This window comes from Delphinapterus leucas, chromosome 13 (genome assembly GCF_059928025.1).
Source record: "Delphinapterus leucas isolate spDelLeu-1000000601 "Yukka" chromosome 13, BTC_Dleu_Yukka2, whole genome shotgun sequence".
NCBI classification, from domain to species: Eukaryota; Metazoa; Chordata; class Mammalia; order Artiodactyla; family Monodontidae; genus Delphinapterus; species Delphinapterus leucas.
The window spans coordinates 31,785,136-31,807,119 of NC_143141.1; the positions used below are offsets into that span (position 1 = coordinate 31,785,136).

The 21,984-nt window shown below is 38.3% G+C and overlaps 1 protein-coding gene across 11 annotated transcripts in view; it reads right to left on the reverse strand.

Annotated features, from left to right (window-relative positions):
* ALMS1 (ALMS1 centrosome and basal body associated protein) overlaps positions 1-21,984 on the reverse strand; it is a 226,430-nt gene that overhangs the window by 111,252 nt on the left and 93,194 nt on the right. For all 11 annotated transcript variants that reach the window (XR_016395400.1, XR_016395401.1, XM_089923013.1 and 8 more), the window contains one exon: positions 2,949-4,792. Coding sequence is in view for 9 of the 11 variants with exons in the window: in XM_089923013.1 (XP_089779139.1) it covers positions 2,949-4,792 (1,844 nt within the window). In the remaining 2 variants the exon portion in view is untranslated. The remainder of the gene's footprint in view (positions 1-2,948; positions 4,793-21,984) is intronic.

The following is a 21,984-nucleotide window of genomic DNA, read 5'->3' on the forward strand; positions in this document are numbered from 1 at the left end:
AATACCAGAGTAATAATTGCTACAAGCAAGATCCACTGAAGGATGCTTAAAATTAGTGGTCAAAGTTTAAGCAGAAACAGGATATTTGCATAGTCTAGCAGTACCTCCCTTAAATATTTAGTATCAAAAAAAAAATTAGTATCTACAAAGGAAAAACATTAAGTTTACAGTGGAGAATCTTGGTAGATACTACTTTAGCCAAGTGATCAAGGTTAACATCACTAGTCATGCATATCAACTTAATGTGCTCCCTGATGAAATGCACTGAAAGTGTATAACCCCAATCTAATCTTGAGACAACATCAGACAAAGCCAGATGGAAAAGACTTTCTCCAAAATAACTAATTCTCTTCAAAGTGTGAAAGTTATGAAAAACAAGGGAAGTCTGAGAAACTGACACAGATTGGAGATTAAGGACACAACAACTACCTGCAAGGTGAGATTATGGGATGGATCTGAAACAAAAAAGCTTCATTTGTGGAAAAAACAGGTGAAATCCAAATTGGTCTATACATTTAATTATAATTTTATATGAAGGAGAATTTCTTAGCTTTGGTAAATATTTTATGGTTATGATGTTAGGGTAAGATGTTAACATAAGGGGAAGCTTTAGCAAAGGGTATATTGGCAACCTCTAAAATAGGCCCCCAATGGGACTTCCGTGGTGGTCCAGTGGTTAAGATTCCATGCTCCCAATGCAGGGGGCAAGGGTTTGATCCCTGGTGGGGGAACTAAGATCCCATCCCGCATGCCACATGGTGTGGCAAAAAAAAAAAAAAAAATCCCCCCAATGATCTCTGCCTCCTGGTATTCATGCACTTGTGTAATCCCTAACCCTTGAGGGTTGGCTGGAAATAGTGATTCATTTCTTTCTAGTAGAATGTGGCAGATGTGGTGAGATTCACTTCCAAGGTTAGGTTACAAAGTAATGACTGTGGGTTTTGTCTTCAGCACTTTCTCCTGCAGTCTCAATTGCTCACTCTGAGAAAAGCTTTGCTGTCATAGCTGCCATATGGAAAGAAGAAACTGATTATTTCTGGCCAATAACTGTGTGAGTGAGCTTGGAAGGACATTCTCTTAGTCAAGCCTTGAGATGGGACCACAGCTGTAGTCAATACCTTGTTTGCAACCTTGTGAGAAACCCTAAGCCAGAAGCACCCAGTTAAGCCATGCCTAGATCTCTGACCCACAGAAACTTTGGGATAATATTTATTGTTTTAAGCTGCTACATTTCAGGGTAATAGGTTACACTGGAACTCTACTATTTTTTGCAGCTCCTCTGTAAGTCTAAAATTATCTCAAAAAAAAAAGTTTAATACATATATAAATGTTTTATGCATATATATATGCACACACACAGATAAGTGTGTATATGTATATACAGTTAGAATTATTTACAGACTCTGGAGTCAGACAAACCTAGGTTCAAATGCCACCTCCAAAACTTAATGGCCATGTGATCTTAGGCAAAACATTTAATTTCTCGAAGTATTAGGTTTTTAAAATCTATAAATTGAGGTAATAATATCTACCTCCGGATGATTATACTAAGTATAAAGTGATATACACATTGACTACAATGCCTGGCATTTAGTACATTCTGAACAAACAGCATTATTATTAGTTCATATTTAAAATCATCTATAATTTTCTTCTCATTCAAGGAATTCAGCCCCAATAACTTGGCATTTTATCACTGAGAAGAGTTTAAGTATTGTATGTAAACTTGTCAATCTTTTAATTTCTAAACATTTTTCACACACAGTACTGATCTCTATAACACTCTACTATTTATAATAGTATTGAAATCAGAGATTGACCTTGTTTTTTCCTGCCCCAATCCAATTCTCAACCACTAATTTTTCAAGCTGTAATGGACCTTTAAGCTTTCCAACCCTTTCCTTCCATCAGTCATCCATATATGAGTGCCAAAGATATTAAATGACTTGTCCAAGAGGACAGTTAATAGAATAGTTTAAGTAGGGTTTAGGATTCGGGAGAGACAGTACCATGTGGTGAACAAGCTCTTGCTTAGATTGAACAGGCTGCATTATTTGAGACAATGAGGTTTGCTTGATAGCAATGTCAGTGTCTCAGTTTCCCAGAGGGCAAATAAGGATACCACCACCTACCTCATAGGGTTATCACAAGTATTAAATGAGATAACATATTTAAGTCCCTCACTGCCATGACTACCACATGCGGATGTCGATTACACATTTTTTCCCTCTTTGTAAGGCCAGTGCTCTCCACTCTGAAATACTACCTTCTCAACTGTAAGGTGGAAACATTAAACACAGACAGTAATTCGTTTAGCCATACGGTAAAAGACTCATTAATGTAAAACTGAATCAATGACAGTCTTAAAATCAATCTGAATAGTATAAATCTAATGCATTTATCCCTGAATTGGGTTTCCATTCCTACAATCATTGTGAAGTAATAAGGCATCACATCAGGGACCACATTAGGTTGACGTGCATTACTGGTGATGTTAACCTTGACAACTTGGCTGAAGTGATGTCTGCCAGGAAATTTCACTTTTTTCATTCTAAGTACTAAATATTTGAGGGGAATCATGAAATGCAAACAAAGAGAGGGGGAGAGGGAGCAAAGCCTGGTCTTCAGCATATTTCCAATGTAATAAATAAGGAATTAGTAAATTGTACCACTCAATGATCAAAGATTCTTCTTAGAGTAATTCAGTGTTTTAAAATACTTGATGTCAAGTCATTTTCCAAAAGCTCTTTGAGAGTATAAATACATTACTCTCAGGTGTTTTCTCTTAGTTAGGTGTTTATTCCTTGACAGAATTCTAGCTTAGGCAGATACAACCTCCCCTAAGAGAAATCATACTGCCTCTCCCCCAAGAACTTACATTTGCTTAAGTATTTTAAACCCTTTATCATAAATTCCATCAGCTTGCTTGTAATCACAATGAGACTCACCGAACTGCAGATACCGGAGTCCCTTCTGGATTGGAATATCCTTCCAAATCTGAAATGTTCACTTGTGTTTGCCTTGAGGTTACTATCTGGCTATTCTGAAAAGGTATGGTTTTCAAGTCCTGGGAAATAATATTACTATCTGGAAGAGGAGGCTGTACGACTTGGAAGTCCGGTGAAGATTTAGGTCCTAGAAAATCTAAAGATTCTTGATCCTGTGCTACAGGTTTACTGGTCAATAATGTGGAGGTTGGTTCCAATGATTCTGAAGATATAGTCTGTAGGTCAGAGTTAAACTCACTATTCATCCTTGTTTTAGAGGCAGGATCCAATGAATGAAATCTTTTATCTAAGGTTCCACTATCCAACTTGGAAGGAGTCTTGGGACAAAGAGTTATACGAACACAAGAAAGTGCTTTTCTATTTGAAGGTGGAGTCGATGCAGATGTTACTACTGTACATTGATTTGGGGCTGATGGGGAGGCCACATCACTGAATTTGGCTTCAACATTTATCATATCAGAAATGTGTAATTTAGGCTCATGTTGATTATTCTTTTCTACTATATAATCCTGATCTTGAGGAAAGGAAGAATGGTGTTCTCCCATGTGGTGATCTACATCTGGGGCTTTGCTTTGTTCAAAGAGCTGACGTTGTTCAAGAAAAATGCGAGAAGGAAGGTCTGAAGCTATATAATCCTGACTTTGAGGAAGGGGAGAGTGGTTTTCTCTCAACTGATTATCTTTATGTTGGGTCTTGCTTTGTTTAAAGAGTTCTCGTTTTTCAAGAAAAATACGACAAGGGAGATTTGCAGCTACATGATCCTGATGTTGAGGAGGGGGAGAATTGTGTTTTCTCACACGGTGATCTGCATGTGAGGCTTTGCTTTGTTCAAAGAGCTCTTGTCCAAGAAAAATGTTCGAAGGAAGATCTGGAGTTATAGTTACATTCTTCTCTTTTACTCCTAGTGTGGAACTGGGTCTGCCCATGCTAATGAGAGTATCGTTATCAGAAAAATGAACTTCCTTGAAATTGCTATCATTTGCACTGGTACTGGGCTTAGAATGACTGCCTTTAAAATCTGATCTTTCTAAGGGTTTTTCTTCTTGGTGAGAATGTGCAACAGATAATTTTTGGCTTTGCCTACTATTTTCTGCTAAAATAGTCACAGCTTTATCTGGTGACTGACTAATGATTTTAAATGATGAAGGGGAAGAGGTTTTCTCTTTTAGATCTCTAGGAGGATTTTGCTCTTCAGTGATATGAGAATTAACTAGCCCCACAGATGCTCCAGTACACTGGCTACCTTCAGTAACACCAACCTTAAGAAAAGAGGAATCTGAAAAGCATTTAGAATGTCGGTGAGATGAGAAAATGATGGAGGTAGTAAACTTTTTCATGGGTTCTGGGGGCAGCATTTGTGATGACGACTGACAATCCATTTCTTCAGGTGGCATACAAGCAGGTTCTACTAATTCTGACAGCCAAGGGTCCAACTTTTCACGGAATGGCATTCGAAGACCCTTGCTAATTTTCAAGTCATCACCTATAAAGTTTTGAAATGGGGAATGACTTTGTAACTGCAATGAATTCCAAACTTTGAAATGGGAGTTGTTCTGGTCCAGTGACTTGGCAAGGTTGATGTGCCCGGTTGTCCATGATGATGGGCTCCGTTGTCCTCTGATCATTTCTGAGGGTTCAGCAGATCTGAAAACACAAGGATGGCTGTCCAATTGTGGCCGTTCAGCTGTTAGAGTCCTGAAACATCCTTTTTCATGGCTCTCAATAATTATGTGACTACATACAGCTTCTGGCTTGCATTCTATCCCCTGTGGACTCTGTAAACCCTAGAAGATATAAACAAGTTCTTACTTGACGTAGTCCAAATAGTTATATAAAAATTAGATTCCTATCTAGGCTAAGATCTGACCATGAAGGTAATGTTGATCTTTTATAATGAAACAGGTAAGAACACAACAAGAAAAATACAGCTAACTATAGAATAAAATGGCTCATGATAAATAAGACCACACAGTTAATTTCTTCTAAAAATTTTCACTGAAGTAACAAAAGCAAAGACTACTACTCACCTTTTTTGTTCTAGTAACAGAGGTCCCTTACCCCAACTTCTGCTGGTCACATGACTACCAGCAGAGACATTTCCAGTTTCTTCTGCAGCCAGATGTGACCATGTGACTAGGTGTAGGCCAATGGGATGTGAGCAAAAGCAGTAAATACAATTTCTGGTTCCTGTCCTTAAAAAAATCAAGTTCCTGACCTCTATGTTTCCCTACCCCAACCATCATTACCATCACCATTACCTTTGCCAACTGAAAATGGTGATGTCTAGAACAATCTTGGGAAGCCAAATGTAAGGATGGCTCAGCTGCCCACCCAGTTTGGTTCCTCAGAAGACCTCAAGAAGCAGAGCTTTCTTTCCTACCCTGGATATGAGAGAAAAATACAGTTCTACCTTATTTGAGCCACTGTATTTGAGTCTCTTTGTTACAGAAGCTTGGCCTACAACCTAATATTTACCATTAACAATAGGAAAAAGAACTAGTACCTCTTTCTGGGGTATAGGATCAGTGCTGATAAATATAACATTTCTTTGAGATTTCGGTGTTTTACCTATAAAGTTATAACCTGGCATTCTATTTAACTTTAGTGCCACATTTGATTTCATATAAAAATATTTTAAATTATGGTGCCATTTGTCACATAATGGAGGAGATGTACTTTTCCCCATTCCTCCTGCTAAGCACAACTAAAAATCCTGGATATTATATATACAACAAACTTGAAAAGAATCTGAAAGGTATAGAGAAAAAGGCAGACTGGCTAGGGACCTTGGGACCTGAGGAGTAACAAGGTAGTGAGATCCCTGGGTTTTCTTTTTACTTCAAATATCCCAGACTTGGAGGTGAAGACAGCGACCCATGAACAAAGAACACAGAAGAGCACATACAGCACAAAAGCTCTAACAAAAACCTGCTCTCATTAGCTAAAAAACAAGCAAAGGTAAAGTTTAGCAAGACACAAAACTTTTAGACAATAACTGCTCTCTTCCAGCCAAACATCACAGAAAAACACTGTGGCCTCACCCACACTCACACCAGCAAAAGCCAAGTGAGGAGCTTGAGATCTATCCTTTCAAAACTCTAATAAGGAACCCCAACATCCAGGCCAATGTGGAATTAGAGATGGTCAAGCAAGATCCCAGAACTATTTTCACCCCTGATGGCTAGTAATGAGCTACCCCTCCCTGTGATGTCAGCAGAGACGACATGGGGAGACAGCTTTCATTCCCACTTAACAATAATGAGGTGCCTCTCTCTCTCCCAGCTGCAGACTGGAAGAAAAGATTTGCAAATCTCATATCCAATAAAAAACTTACAAAGAACTCTCAAAATTGAGGAGTAAAAAAAAAAAAAAATTTAAAAACAATCCAGTCCCCCAAAAGGGGCAAAAACATATACATTTCACTGAACAGGACAGAGATGGGAAATAAGGGCATGGAAAGATGTTCAACACCATTAATCATTAAGGAAATGGAAATTAAAACCACAATGAAATATCACAACACACCTATCAGAGAATGGCTAAAATAAAAAATAACGACAGGACTTCCCTGGTGGCGCAGTGATTAAGAATCCGCCTGCCAATGCAGGGGACACGGGTTTCAGCCCTGGTCTGGGAAGATCCCACATGCCATGGAGCAACTAAGCCCGTGCAACACAACTACTGAGCCTGTGCTCTAGAGCCTGTGAGCCACAACTACTGAGCCTGTGCTCTAGAGCCCATGAGCCACAACTACTGAGCCTGTGCTCTAGAGCCCATGAGCCTAGAGCCCGCGCTCTGCAACAAGAGAAGCCACCACAATGAGAAGCCCACACACCACAACGAAGAGTAGCCCCTGCTCGCTGCAACTAGAGAAAGACCGTGCAGCAACGAAGACCCAACGCAGCCAAAACATAAATAATAAAAATAGAATAAATAAATTAAAAAAAAATAATGACAACATCAAATGCTGGTGTGGCTGTGGAGTAATGAGATCACTCACACATTACCAGTGGGAATGTAAAATGGTACAAACGTCAAACAGTACAAATGGTGTGGAAGTTCTCAAGAATTTAAAACATACAATTACCATATGACCCAGCAATAGTAATAAAGACCTATGTTCGTCAAAAACCTGCAGAGGAATGTCTATAGCAGGTTTATTTGTAATAGCGAACAAGTAGAAAACTACCAAGTTGTCATTCAACAGGTACATATTTAAACAAATTGTAGTACATCCATACCATAGAATACTACACATCAATAAAAATGAACAGACTGTTCATATTGAATATTCTGCAGAGAATTATGCTGAGTGAAAAAAAGCCAATACTAAATGACTGCACACTGTATGATTTCATCTATACGAGTCTTAAAATGGCAAAATTATAGGAATAGAAACTAGATTAATGGTTGCCAGGGGTTAAGAAAGCAATGGGAGTAAGAGAGAAGTGGATGTAGCTATTACAGGGCAACATAAGGGACCCTTGCTGTGGTGTAAACATTAAGTAGCCTGACTGTATCAATGTCATTATCCTGGTTGTGATATATTGTTACAGATTTGCAAGACGTCATCATTGTTGGAAACTAGGTAAAGGGGAAAAGCAATCTTTCTATATTATTTCTTACTACTTTATGAGAATCTACAATTACTTCAAAGTAAAATGTTTATATTTTTAAAAAGCCAACAAACTAATTAAACACCACTGGACCAAAAAACACTTTAATAATGTGATATTTATTCCATGGCTTCTTATTACCCTGACACTGCCTGACATATCACTGGGAAACAAATATTCCAATTGGAAATAAATACTCCAATGACTGAGAATCATAAACTTAGTCCAGCCTCTTAAAGCAGGGCATGATTAGATTTATATTCATCCCAAAAGACATTTCTTCCTCCTTTCCAATAATCTGTATCTTACAATTCTTTGGAACACTCCAAACCCTACAGCCTTCCATCACCTCTTTCAAGCTTTATAATAATTATAAACAGCTTTCAAATAACTTTTCCATTTAAAAAATTCTTATAGCTTTGGTATTTGGCAAATAAATTTTAGTATTTTCATATAACCTTTTCCAGATAAGCCGTAAAAACTTATCTTATATCCCAACAATGTATCACATGTTAAAAGCTACTATTTAACTCAACAAAATCCAACACTTTTTTAAAAAATTCAACACTCTTTAATGATAAAATCACTCAGTAAACTATAAATGAAAGGGACTTCCTCAAACAGATGAATGGCATTTACAAAACATGCACAGCTAACATTATACTAAATAGTGAAAGATCAGATGCTTTTTCCTTAGGATAAGACCAACACAAGTATGTCCATACTTCCTCTTATCATCTGGAGGTTCTAGCCAGGGCAATCTAGAAAGCAACTTAAAGAAATCCAAAAAGGAAAGGAAGAAGTATCTCTATTTGCAGATGACATGATCTTCTGCACAGAAAATAGCAAGGAAATCATAAAAAACCAACTAGGACTAATAAGCAAGTTCATTAAAGTTTAGGATGTGAGCTCAACAGACAAAAATCAACTGCATTTCCATACACAGTGAACAATCCAAAAATGAAATAGAACAATTCCATTCACAACAGCATAAGAATAAAATACTTAAGAATATATTTATCTAAATAAATAAATAAATAAAACTAGTACACCACAAAACATTACTGAAATTACAGAAGATCAGAATAAATGGAAAACTGGCCCAATGGATAGGAAGACTTAATATTGTTAAGATGGCAATATTCCCATATTGATCTACAGATTCAAGGCAATTCCTAACAAAATGCCAACCGGCTTTTCTTTTTTTTTTTTTTTTTGCGGTATGTGGGCCTCTCACTGTTGTGGCCTCTCCCGCTGCGGAGACATGCAGGCTCAACGGCCATGGCTCACGGGCCCAGGCACTCCACGGCATGTGGGATCTTCCCGGACCAGGGCACAAACCCGTGTCCCCTGCATCGGCAGATGGACTCTCAACCACTGCGCCACCAGGGAAGCCCCCAACTGGCATTTTTTCTTTGCAAAACTTGACAAGCAGATCCCAAAGTTCATACAGAAATTCAAGGGACCCACTGTAGCCAAACCAATCTGGAAAATGATGAACAAAGCTGGAGGACTCAAGTTCTGATTTCAAAACTTATCACACAGCTACAGCAATCAAAACAGGGTGGTACTGGCACAGGAACAGATATACAGATCAAGAGAATAGAACTGACAGTCCAGAAATAAACACTAACATTTATGATGAATTGACAAAAAGGCCAAGAAAATTCATAGGGAAAGAATAGTCTTTTCAGCAAACATTGCTGGGACAACTAAATATACATGTGTAAAAGAATGAATTTGCACTCCATATATTAAAAAATGCCTCTAAGGGGACAGGCAACAAAAATAAAAAAATATATATGTAGTTGTCCAGTTTTCCCAGCACGACTTATTGAAGAGACTGTCTTTTCTCCACTGTATATTTTTGCCTCCTTTGTCATAGATTAGGTGGCCATAGCTGCATGGGTTTATTTCTGGACTTTCTAGAAAATCAGTAGTTCCAATGACCTATATTTCTGTTTTGGGGCCAGTACCATACTGTTTTGATTACTGTAGCTTTGTTGTATAGTCTGAAGTCAGGGAGCCTAATTCCTCTAGCTCTGTTCATCTTTCTCAAGATTGCTTCCACTATTTGGGGTCTTGTGTTTCCATAAAAAGTGTAAAATTTTTTGTTCTAATTCTGTGAAAAATGTCCTTGGTAATTTGATAGGGATTGCATTGAATCAGAACACCCCGTAACACCATACACAAAAATAAACTCAAAATACTTATTTGCAAAGCAGAAGTAGAGTCACAGATGTAGAGAACAAACGTATGGTTACCAAGGAGTGAAGGGGGAGGTGGGATGAACTGGGAGATTAGGACTGACATAAAAACACTACTATGTATAAAATTGATAACTAACGAGAACCTACTGTATAGCACAGGGAACTCTACTCAATGCTCTGTGGTTACCTAAATGGGACAGAAATCTAAAAAAGAGTGTGTATATATATATATAGCTGATTCACTTTGCTGTACAACAAGGAACTAACACAACATTGTAAAGCAGCTATACTCCAATAAAAATTAATTTTAAAAAATACACACCAAATTAAAAAAAAATACAGGTGCATATAATCACCCTTCTCAAAGAAAACTAATGTTAATACTTTTGTTGTTTATTTAAAGAGAGAAATCTTAATTACATAAGCTCTGGTTTGGTAATTTTTCAGTGAATTTGAAATATTAAAGATCTCTAGATTAAAATAAAGACAGGTACAATTTGAATCCTTCATATATAATTTAGTTTTAACAAGGAAATTTACAAATTTGAGTTTAAATCCATCACAGCATTCAGTGGTAAAGGGTTTCACAGGAACTCAGATTAACTCTTTTGATTCACTTCAGTAGGAAAAATAAAAAAATAAATTTTAAAAGTAAAAATATATAAATTAGACATCAAAACTTAAAACTCTGTATCAAAATGTACAATCAAGAGAGCTAAAAGGCAACCTACAGAATGGGGAAAAGTATCTGCAAATCATATACCTGATAAAGGGTTAATATCTAGAATATATAAAGAATTCTTACAATTCAAACAAAAAAACAACCCAATTCAAAAATGGGTAGAGGTCTTGAATAGACATTTCTCCAAAGAAGATACACACCTGGTCAACAAGTCCATGAAAAGTTGTTCAAATCAATAGTCATCAGCAAAATGCAAATCAAAAGCACAATAAGTTGTCACTTCATACCTGGCATGGCCATTATAAAAAAAAAAAAACAGGGCTTCCCTGGTGGCGCAGCGGTTGAGAGTCCACCTGCCGATGCAGGGGACACGGGTTCCTGCTCCGGTCCGGGAAGATCCCACATGCCATGGAGCGGCTGGGCCCGTGAGCCATGGCCGCTGAGCCTGCGCGTTGGAGCCTGTGCTCCGCAGCGGCAGAGGCCACAACAGTGAGAGGCCCACATACCGAAAAAAAAAAAAAAAAAAACACACAGAAAGTATTAAGTGTTGGTGAGAATGTGAAAAAATTTAAATCCTTATGCACTATTGATGGTAATGTAAAATGGTATGGCTGCTATCGAAAACTGTATGGCAGTTCCACAAAAACATAAAAATAGAATGACCATATGATCTACCAATTCCACTTCTGGGTCTATACCAAAAGAATTTAAAAGCAGGGTCTCAAGGAGATATATTTATATGCTCATATTCACAGCAGCACTATTCACAAGAGCCAAAAGGTGGAAGCAACTCAAGTGGCCACTGATGGATGAATGGATAAACAAATGTGGTACATACATACAATGGAATATTATTCAGCCTTAAAAAGGAAGGAAACTCTGACACATGCTACAACATGGATGAACTTTGAGGACGCAATTTAAGCAAAATAAGTTGGTCACAAAAAGAAAAATACTGTATGATTCCACTTTTATGGAGCTACCTAAAGGAATCAAATTCAGAGACAATTAGAATGGTGGTTGCCAGGGGTTGGAGAAGAGGCGGGGATAGGAGATCGTGGTTTACTGGATATAGAGTTTCAGTTTTATAAGAAAAAGAGTCCTGAAGATTGGTTGACAACTATGTTAACACAGTTAACACCATTCAACTTCAGAGTTAAAAATGGTTAAGATGAAAAATTTTGTTATGTATTATTTTAGCACAATTTTTAAAAATAAAAATAATTTAAAATTGCCTCAGAGGAGATCACAGACCTAGATATAAGAACTAAAACTAAATCTCTTTGAAGATACTGATGAATTTTTGTGACTGTGGGTTATGCCATGATTTCTTAATATGACACCAAAAGCACAAGCAATAAAAGAGAAGTATAATTTGGACTTTGTCAAAATAAAAAACTTGTAGGACTTCCCTGGTGGCGCAGTGGTTAAGAATCCGCCTGCCAATGTAGGGGACACGGGCTCGAGCCCTGGTCCTGGAAGACTCCACATGCCGTGGAGCAACTAAGCCCATGTGCCACAACTACTGAGCCTAAGCTCTAAGGTCCGTGAGCCACAACTACTGAGCCTGTGTGCCACAACTACTGAAGTCTGTGCACCTAGAGACTGTGCTCCACAACAAGAGAAGCCATCATAATGAGAAGCCCACGCACTGCAATGAAGAGTAGCCCCCGTCTGCCACAACTAGAGAAAGCCCGCATGCAGCAATGAAGACCCAACGCAGCCAAAGATAAATAAATAAATTTATAAAAAAATTAAAAACTTGTGCTTCAAAGGTCACCATCAAGAAAGTGAAATGACAGTATAAAGAATCTGAGAAAATACGTACAATATATCTGATAAGAATCTAATATTCAGAATATACAAAGAATTACAATTCAACAGTAAAAAGACAATTAAATTTTAAAATGGGCAAAAGATCTGAATAGAGATGTTTCTGCAAAGAAGATAAATGACAAATAACCACATGAAAAGACATTCAGTATCATTAATCATTAGGAAAATAAATTAAAAACAAGATGACACCACTTCATACCCATCAGAATAACTATAATCAAAAAGGCAGAAAATAGTGACATTGAAAAGGTTTTCTAGTATGAGAAACTAGAACCCTCATACACTGTTGGTGGGAATGTAAAATGGTACACTTTTTTTTTTTTTTTTTTTTTGCGGTACGCGGGCCTCTCCCTGCTGTGGCCTCTCCCGTTGCGGAGCACAGGCTGCGGATGCGCAGGCTCAGAGGCCATGGCTCACGGGACTTGCCGCTCCGCGGCATGTGGGATCTTCCCGGACCGGGGCACGAACCCGTGTCCCCTGCATCGGCAGGCGGACTCAACCACTGCGCCACCAGGGAAGCCCTGGTACAGTTACTTTTGAAAGACAGTTTGGCAGTTCCTTAAGATGTTAAACATAGAGTTATCGTATGTCCTAGCAATTCCACTTCTAGGTATATATAGCCAAGAGATAGGAAAACATGTCCATTCAAAAACTTGTACACTTATGTTTATAGCAGCACTATTCACAATGGCCAAAAAGTGGAACAACATGTCTATCAACTGGTGAATGGATAAATAAAATACAATATATCTATACAATGGTATATTATCTGGCAATCAAAAGTACTGAAGTACTGATTCATGCTACAATGCAACATGGATGAATCTTGAAAATACTATGCTAAGTAAAAAAGAAGGCAGTCACAAAAGATCACATATTAAATGATTCCATTTATATGAAACATCCAGAATAGGCAAATCCATAAGGAGAGAAAGTAGATTATTGGTTGTCTAGGGCTAAGGGAATGGAGGTGGAGGGGTAGAATGGTAAAAATGTTCTAAAATTTAGTTATTGGCCAATTCTGTAAATAAAGTAAAAACGACTGAATTATATATTTTAAATGGGTGAATGTTACTGTATATAAATTGTAGTGAGATAAAGCTGTTACAAAAGTACTTTTAGCTGATATGTCCTTTATGAATTTCCAGACTATTTCTTAATTAAAATTTTCACCTAACAGAGCTACTTGCATTTTGTCAGATTATTCACTCATTGCTCAGCTTAATATCACAAGTCACAGACTTCATGTAACAAACCAGAAAGGAAATAATAGTTCCTCCCTGTCACATAAAACAAACAAAACTAAACACACACATGCACATGTACACGCACACACACAGCCACACATACACAGTCATCTAGCACTAAAAGTAAAAATCTACTCTCTACAAAGAAATGAAACATGGATTACTATTTCATGCAAAACTCCCTTGAGGTAACAGCCTCGCAGTCCAGTGGTTAGGACTCCATGCTCTCACTGCCGAGGGCCCTGGTTCAATCCCTGCTTGGGGAGCTGAGATCCCACAAGCCACACGGTGCAGACAAATTAATTGATTAATTAATTAATTAATAAGTAAAGCTTTTAAAAAATTAAAATTATTTTTAAAACTCCCTTGAAAATCAATAAATTTATGGAAACAAATGTTTTAAAAATAAATAAGGGTTATTTTAAGCTTGAGTGTAAAATTTTAGAAAAATCTATAAACTACCATGGAATTACTTGACAGGATTAATTTTCTAAGTTGTTCATAATTTTATATTTTAGGACCTCAAAGTCAAAACTTAAAAAAAAACCAAAAACTACAACAGTTAAAGCAATTTCTACTTGCACTAGAACCAATGGGTATGCTAAGTCTTCTTTTAAAATGTTTTCTGGAAAAACTTGAAAATCTTGCTATACATTTAAAATCAACCCTAAACCTACTGGGATGCGAACTTCATTATTTATATTCAAAACAACAGTAAGTCTAAGCAACAATACTTTGTATGCGTGTGGATTTTTACAGCTCTGTAAAATACATTCTTTCGGAAGAATGTTTAATGTAAAAGCAAGCACAACACACACAAAAGATCAGAGACAGAATATAAAAACATATTAGTCAACTTATATGCAAATGTTTTATAGAGGTAAAATTCACATAACACGAAGCTAACCATTTTAATGCATATAACTTGTTAGCATTTAGACCACCTCTATCCAGTACATAACCATCACCTCTCTCTAGTTTCAAAAGTTTTATCAACCCAAAATGAAACCCATATCCATTAAGCAGCTACCCCTTCTCCCCTCTCTGCTCAACATTTGCCAACTATTAATAAGCTTTCTGCTTCTGTTAATTTACCTATTCTGGATATTTCATATAAATGGAATAATATGTGACCTTTCATATCTGGATTCTTTCACTCAGCATAATGCTTTCAAGGTTCACCTATACTGTAGCATGTATCAGAAATTCATTGCTATTTATGGCTGAATAATATTCCATTGTATTGGATATACCACACATTCTTTATCTATTCATTAATTGATGGACATTTAGCTATTTCCAACTTTTGGCTTTTGTGAACAGTGCTATTATGAAAACTTATGTACAATTTTTTGTTTGAACACCTGTTTTCAATTCTTTTGGGTATACACCTAGTAGTGGAATTGCTAGGTCATTATTCCACACTATTATTATTTGTTACTCTATGTTTAACTATTTGAGGAACTGCAAAACTGGTTTCCACAGTGACTGCACTATTTTACACCCCCACCAGCAATGTACAAGGGTTCCAATTTTTCCATATCCTTCCCAAGACTTTTTATTTTCCATTTTTTAAATACAGCTATCCTAGTAGGTTTGAAGTGGTACCACTGTTCTTTATTTCTTCACATGGCTTTGAGTTGATGTCTAGTGTCCTTTCATTTCACCTGGATGACTGACTTCCTGTAGCATTTTTTGCATGCCAAACTTCCTAAGTTAACATTTATCTGGTCTTAAATTCTCATATATTTTTAAAGATAGTTTTGCCAGATGTAGAATTCTTGGTTGGCAGTTTTTTCCTTCAGCACTTTAAATATATCAACCCACTTCCTTTAGCCCTCTTAGGTTTCTAAAGAGAAGCTGACTGCTAATCTTATTGAAGATCCCTTACAAGTGATGAGTTGCTTCTCTATTGCTGCTTTCAAGATTTCCTGTCTTTGGTTTCCAACAATTTGACTATTCACTTGACCCCTGAACAACACGAGTCTTGAACTATGCAGAACCGCTCATACATACATGTTTTTCAATAAATATGTACTACAGCACTAAACGACCTGCAGTTGGTTAAATCGGAGGATACAGAACCATGGATACGGAGAGATGACTGTAAAGTTATATGTGAATTTTCAGCTGTACTGGTGGGGGTTGGGGGAGGGGGGGTCGGAGTCCCCAACCTCCGCACTGTTCAAGGACCAACTGTAATGTGTCTCAGTGTGGAACTCTTTCAGTTTTTCCTGCTTGAAGTTCATTAAGCTTCTTGGATGTATGTATGCATGTTTTCCACCAAATTTGTAAAGTTTTCAACAATTACTTCATCAAGTATTATTTCTGTCCATTTCTCTTTTCTCTCACCCTAGGACTTCCATTATACACATGTTGGTACGCTGGTGGTACCTCATGGCTCCGTTAATTTTTCTTCATTCTTTTCTCCTTCTGGGCTTTCAAACTTGATAATCTCAACTGACCTATTTTCAAGTTCACTGATTCTTTGTTTGACCTGCTCAAATGTGTCCTTCTAGTTGGACTTTTCATTTCAGTTATTGTACTTTCAGCTCCAGAATTTGAATTTGGATTCTTTTTCTAATTGCTATCCCTTTTTTGACATCTCTATTTGGTGACACATCCTTTTCTTGGTTTTCTTTAGATTGTTGACCATAGCTTTCTTTAGCTCTTTGAGCACATTTAAGACAGCTGATCTAAAATCTTCTTCTTATAATTCCTGGGCTTCCTCACGGACAGTTTTTATTAATTACAGATGACCTTTGAACAGCTTGGATTTGAACTGTGAGGGTCCACTTATATGTGGATATTTTACAATAGTAAATACTACAGTACATCGTGGTTTGTGGTTGGTTGAATCCACATATGGGGAAAAAATATCACAGAAATGGAGAACTGAATATAAGTTATATGTGACTTAATCCCTGTGTAGTGTTACTGTAAACTGTATTTCTCCTCCTGACAAGAGCCATATCTTGTTTCTTTAAGTGTTTCATAATTTGTTGAAAACTGGACATATCAAATATAGTCTGGAAACTCTGGATACCAGATTCTCCCCCCTACCTGGAGTTTGGTGTTGCTGCTTGTTGTGGGTTATTGTTTGTCTCTTTGATACTTTTCTGAACTACTTTTGTAAAAAGTTTGTATTCTTTGTTGTGCGTGGCACTGAAGTCTGTGTTCTCTTAGCTTAACTGTCAGCTATTATTTTGACAGTTTTGTTAAACACCTGCAGCCAAAAAAGAAAAAGAAAACAGAAAACAACTTCTCCCAATCTGTTCTGATTTTCTCTATGTGGAAGCATTCCAACACTTAGTTAGACAGGTCCTTCAGCCTTCCCTTATAGCTTGTGCAATGCAAACCCTGAAAGGTCGGCCAGAGGTGAAACCTTAAGGTCTTCTTAGGCCTTTGCTGAGAATGAGTCGAGCTCTGGGCACGCACATGGCCTCCTAAATTCCCCAGTATAAGCAGGACCTTTAAAAAGTCCTATTCCCCATGTATCTATCTCCTTTCTCAACTGCTTCCTTCCCAAGCTTTTCAGTGTGCCTATTGTTTATCTTGACTGTTATACCAAGACCCAGATTGCTGCAGCCTATGCTTTGGCCATTAAATGCTTTTGTCAAACACTGGCAGGGAAGCTGCCTCAGCCTTGGGAAAGCTTTTAGTTGAGTAAAGCAAAGGGAAGCTCCTGCACTAGTCCTTCAGGGAGCTGTAAGACAGGTTGAAACACTCGATAACAATTTTTTAAGAATAAGGTTTGTATTGTGCCCTCTGTAACTATTAACCTGTATTAGAAGTGTGGTCAGTCATCATCAAAGCTACGATTTAAGATACCTCAGTCAATGCTCTCCTACTATAGTACAACAGCTCTTTACTTTAGTAATCATTCCCCATATTTTTTAAAAGTTCTGACTAGATTCCAGAGATCTACAAAAGTTGGTTCTGACAGATTTTGCCAGCTTATTAGTTCTTTCTGTGCAGAAATGGAGCCCTGGAGTTCCCTACTTGACCATTTATGGTAACATCACTCACAAATGTTTTATATGTATAAAAAAAGTATATGACCTTTGACTATGCTGACTGCTAATTTCAAATACATATTCTTTATTATACTGAGGCACTATTGCTCTACTCTAATTTAGAGAAGTATTCTTAATTGAGAACAGATTTTTACTTTTTATTTTTATTCCCAAATACCTTTTTGGAACCTACTGAAATAACTACAGTTTTCCTGCTAGTGTAAAATGTATGTTTATAAATTTCCTAAGACTGAACTATCTGCTTTGCTGGCTTATGCTCTACCTGTTCATGATACATTATTTTTAAAAATATGATAGTGAATACCAAATACTAATATTTATTTAAACATTTTTCATCTATTTGACACATTACATTCTTTTTTTAATATGTATATTGTGTTAAGAACACTTAATATGAGATCTGTCCTGTTGGCAAAGGGTCCACTTTTTTAAGTGCACCATGTTGGGGAATAGGTCTCTCTCTAGGATTTATTTATCTTACATAACTGAAACTGTACACTAATTTCCTACTTCCTACTTATCACAGCCCTGGCAATCACCATTCTACTCTGTTTTTATGGATTTGGCTATTTTGGAAACCCCATATAAGTAGAATCATGCAGCTGTCCTTCTGTAACTGGTTTACTTCACTCAGCATAACATCCTCCATATTAATCCATGTTGTTGCATATGGCAGGATTTTCTTCTTTTTAAAGGCTGACTAATATTCCATTATACATATTTACCACATTTTCTTCATCCATTCATCCATCAATAAACATATAGGTTATTTCCATATCTTGACTATTGTGAAATCTTGACTACTGTGAATAATGTTGCAAAGAACAAGGGAGTGCAGATATCTCTTTGAGATCCTGATTTCAATTCTTTCAGATATCTACCCAGAAGTAGGATTGTTAGATGATATAGTAATTCTATTTTTAACTTTTAGAAAAACCTCCATACTGTTTTCTATAGTGGCTGCACAATTTTACATTTCCTCCAACAATGTACAAGGGTTTCAACTTCTCCATATCCTCTCCAACCCTTGTTATCTTTTGGGTTTTTTTTTTTTAAATAACTTTATTTTATTTATTTATTTTTGTCTGCGCTGAGTCTTGGTTGCTGTGCATGGGCTTTCTCTAATTGTGGTGAGGGGGGGTACTCTTCATTGCGATGCACGGGCTTCTCATTGCGGTGGCTTCTCTTGTTGTGGAGCATGGGCTCTGGGCACACAGGCTTCAGTAGTTGTGGCACGTGGGCTCAGTAGTTGTGGCTCACAGGCTCTAGAGTGCAGGCTCAGTAGTTGTGGCGCATGGGCTTAGTTGCTCCACAGCATGTGGGATCTTCCCGGACCAGGGCTCGAACCCATGTTCCCTGCATTGGCAGGCAGATTCTTAACCATTGTGCCACCAGGGAAGCCCTCTTTTGGCTTTTTGATAGTAGCCATCCTGATGCGTCTGAGGTGATATCTCCTTGTGGTTTCCATTTGTATTTCCCTTTTGATTAGCGATGTTGAGCATATTTTCATGTACTTGTTTGAGAGCTGGATATCTTTGGAAAAATGTCTATTCAAGTCCTTTGCCCATTTTTTAATCAGGTTGGGGTTTTTTTTTTGGCTATTGTGGTATAGGAGTTCCCTGTGTATTTTGGATGTTAACCTCTTTATCAGATACATGGTTTGCAAATATTTTCTCCCATTTCATAGTTTGCCTTTTCAGTCTATTGATTGTTTCTCTGCTGTGCAAAAGCTTTTCAATTTGATATAGTCCCACCTGTCCATTATTGTTTTTGTTGTCTATGCTATACCCATAACATGTTTTATGTAGTCTCATGATAGCCACAAAGAAAATACCACAAAAGATAAAGAAGAGAAACAAAGAAAACAGTCAAAGCATATCCCTACAAAAAAATTTTACAAATCACAAAGGAAGACAGATTGTTATCATGGGGAAATCTGATGCTTTCATCTCACAGGACAATATAATTTACATTTTCCCCAACATTTTTGAGTCCCCTTACAGATTTTAAAATGTCAATCATCTTGCCTTCCAATACTCACCTGCAACCTGATTGGGGATGGGTGGTTAGCTATGACCCACCCTGGTCAGAGACAGTCCTGGCCCATTAGAGGAACACAGACCCACTAGGTTACTACTGGACCACACTTATCCACTTGATATGCAAATTCCCACTGAAATTCCAATGTATAGTGAGTGCCTTTAGTGGATGGCTCCTTTCTCCTAACTATACCTTCCCACAAGAAGTAGAAATAATTAACCTTGGACCCAGTGAAAGAATGGTGTGGATGGAACTCCAAAAGGGGGGAAAAGGCACTCAGGTTGACACCAGCAACATTAGAAGATGACATCATAGTGATACAATCACAGCACCTGGCCCTACCTCACTCTGGAGGAGGCTGCCAATGAGATATTGACCTACAAGAGCCCAATAACAAATCATCCCATGGGGCACACAGCAGGCAGGCACAAAACTATAAAATGTAGATGCCTGCTACTGTTGTCCCTACTCTGTGCCATCTGGGTCATGGGGCTTTCTCCATGACCCCAAAGAGGCAACACCAGAAAGTTACTGGAAGACCACAACACTCGCCCACAACTGAACCCCAGGATGGCGGGATGGTGTATGTTGGAAGTCAGCCCTAGAGGGGCTGGGCCCAAAAAGCCACCAGGTATAGATACTAGCTGGACAATTCAAGCCCTCTATCTTAAATGGGACCAAGGGCACAAATGCTTAATTGCCACCAGCCATTACACTGCCCTAATTTTAACCCTAATTGGCTGATAAGATTATGCAGTTCAGACCATCTCAGTTACCATCTCTGGTAACACAAGACTAAAGATTAAATTGTCATGAGCGTATAACTAAATATTCTTGGGCCTCTAATCTTTACTATTTATGATGGAGACTTCCTATGCCTTGGAGAACGGCACTGCTTAATCACTTGCGAGGGGCACACCCAAAGACACTTAAAGTTTACTGAGAATTTGAGATACCAACAGACACTCCCAATGGTGCAAGCAAACCTTAATCAGAGCATCCGAAATTTATGCAACCCTATTAGACCCCTTGGCCCCTCAGTTCCCCTCCTGGGTAGCTGGAGAGCCACCTACTATAGAATGGCTCCCTTCACCTGCAACACTGCTGATGACAATGCCCCAGTCCATGACAGCGCGGGACACAACTTCATCACGAATGCCACCTCCGCAACCTTCCACTATAGAAGGGGGTGACACCAGGAAGACATGGCAGCTGACAATGGCAAGCACTCCCCAGGACGTGGTTGCTGAATGGAATGCTTATCTAAATTCCCTGCTGATGACCCACTTCAGTGGCATTTTGTAGAGTTAAATATTATTTACCCCAAGGTCCCCTTGCTTATTATTATGCTTGCTGCTCAAATGTCCGGTGGCAGTATGACTGCCAGGCTGCTCTCCACCGCACCTTTAAATTTTGATAGGCCAAGGTACATGTCGAGTCTCATAACCTTACAGAGGTCTGATTAAATGCTTCATTTAATTGCTTGCCCTCACTACACACACTAGATTGTTCCACATTATGTGACCTACTGAGGGTTAGTGAATTTAAATTCTATTGGGAGGACCCCTCCCTGGCTACAGATGCTACAACCACCAGAACACCTCCCCAACCCCCTCACACATACACCCTCCAAACTGCAGCCAGAGTCATCTCCCTACACCACCCCAAGGGGGTCCTTTCCCACTGTCAGCACTCAGGGCTTCACAATCTTCTCATTCAAGCCCTCCCACAGTCTTAATATTTTTATGCAACGGGCAGAAACCAGTGCTCATTTTTTTGGCTGCTGTAATTGCTGAACATATTATCAAACTCAACAAAGGCTTCTTCCTGAGTTAGTGGCCTACCTGGCTAATTTCTTGACTCTGCCTCCATTTGCCCAACACAGGCATCCCATGCATCCCTGTGGCTTACCCAGCTACTCTCTATGCTGCTCAACAGCTCCCATGCAACACTTTGCAATACAGTATGTAGCATCTGGCAGGAGCCCCCACATGCCCTTTATAATCTCCCATATCTGTCCAGGCACTAACACACTCCACCTGTGACACCACATGGATGAATACGACCTATACCTCTCATCCCAAGAAGCACAATCCCCATGGTCTTAGACATCCCCAATCCAACAGTCAGTGTCCACTGTGGGTCCAGTACCCAAGAGCCAGCATATATACATGATTCCCCATATGTGCACTTCTCCTTTTCTCAGCCTCCAATGCATTTGCCTCCTCCTGTCTGTTCATACCAAGGTACTTTAGTCTCGCTGGGACTACCCTTACAAAGCACTGAATAGGATCCCCAAACTGTATCT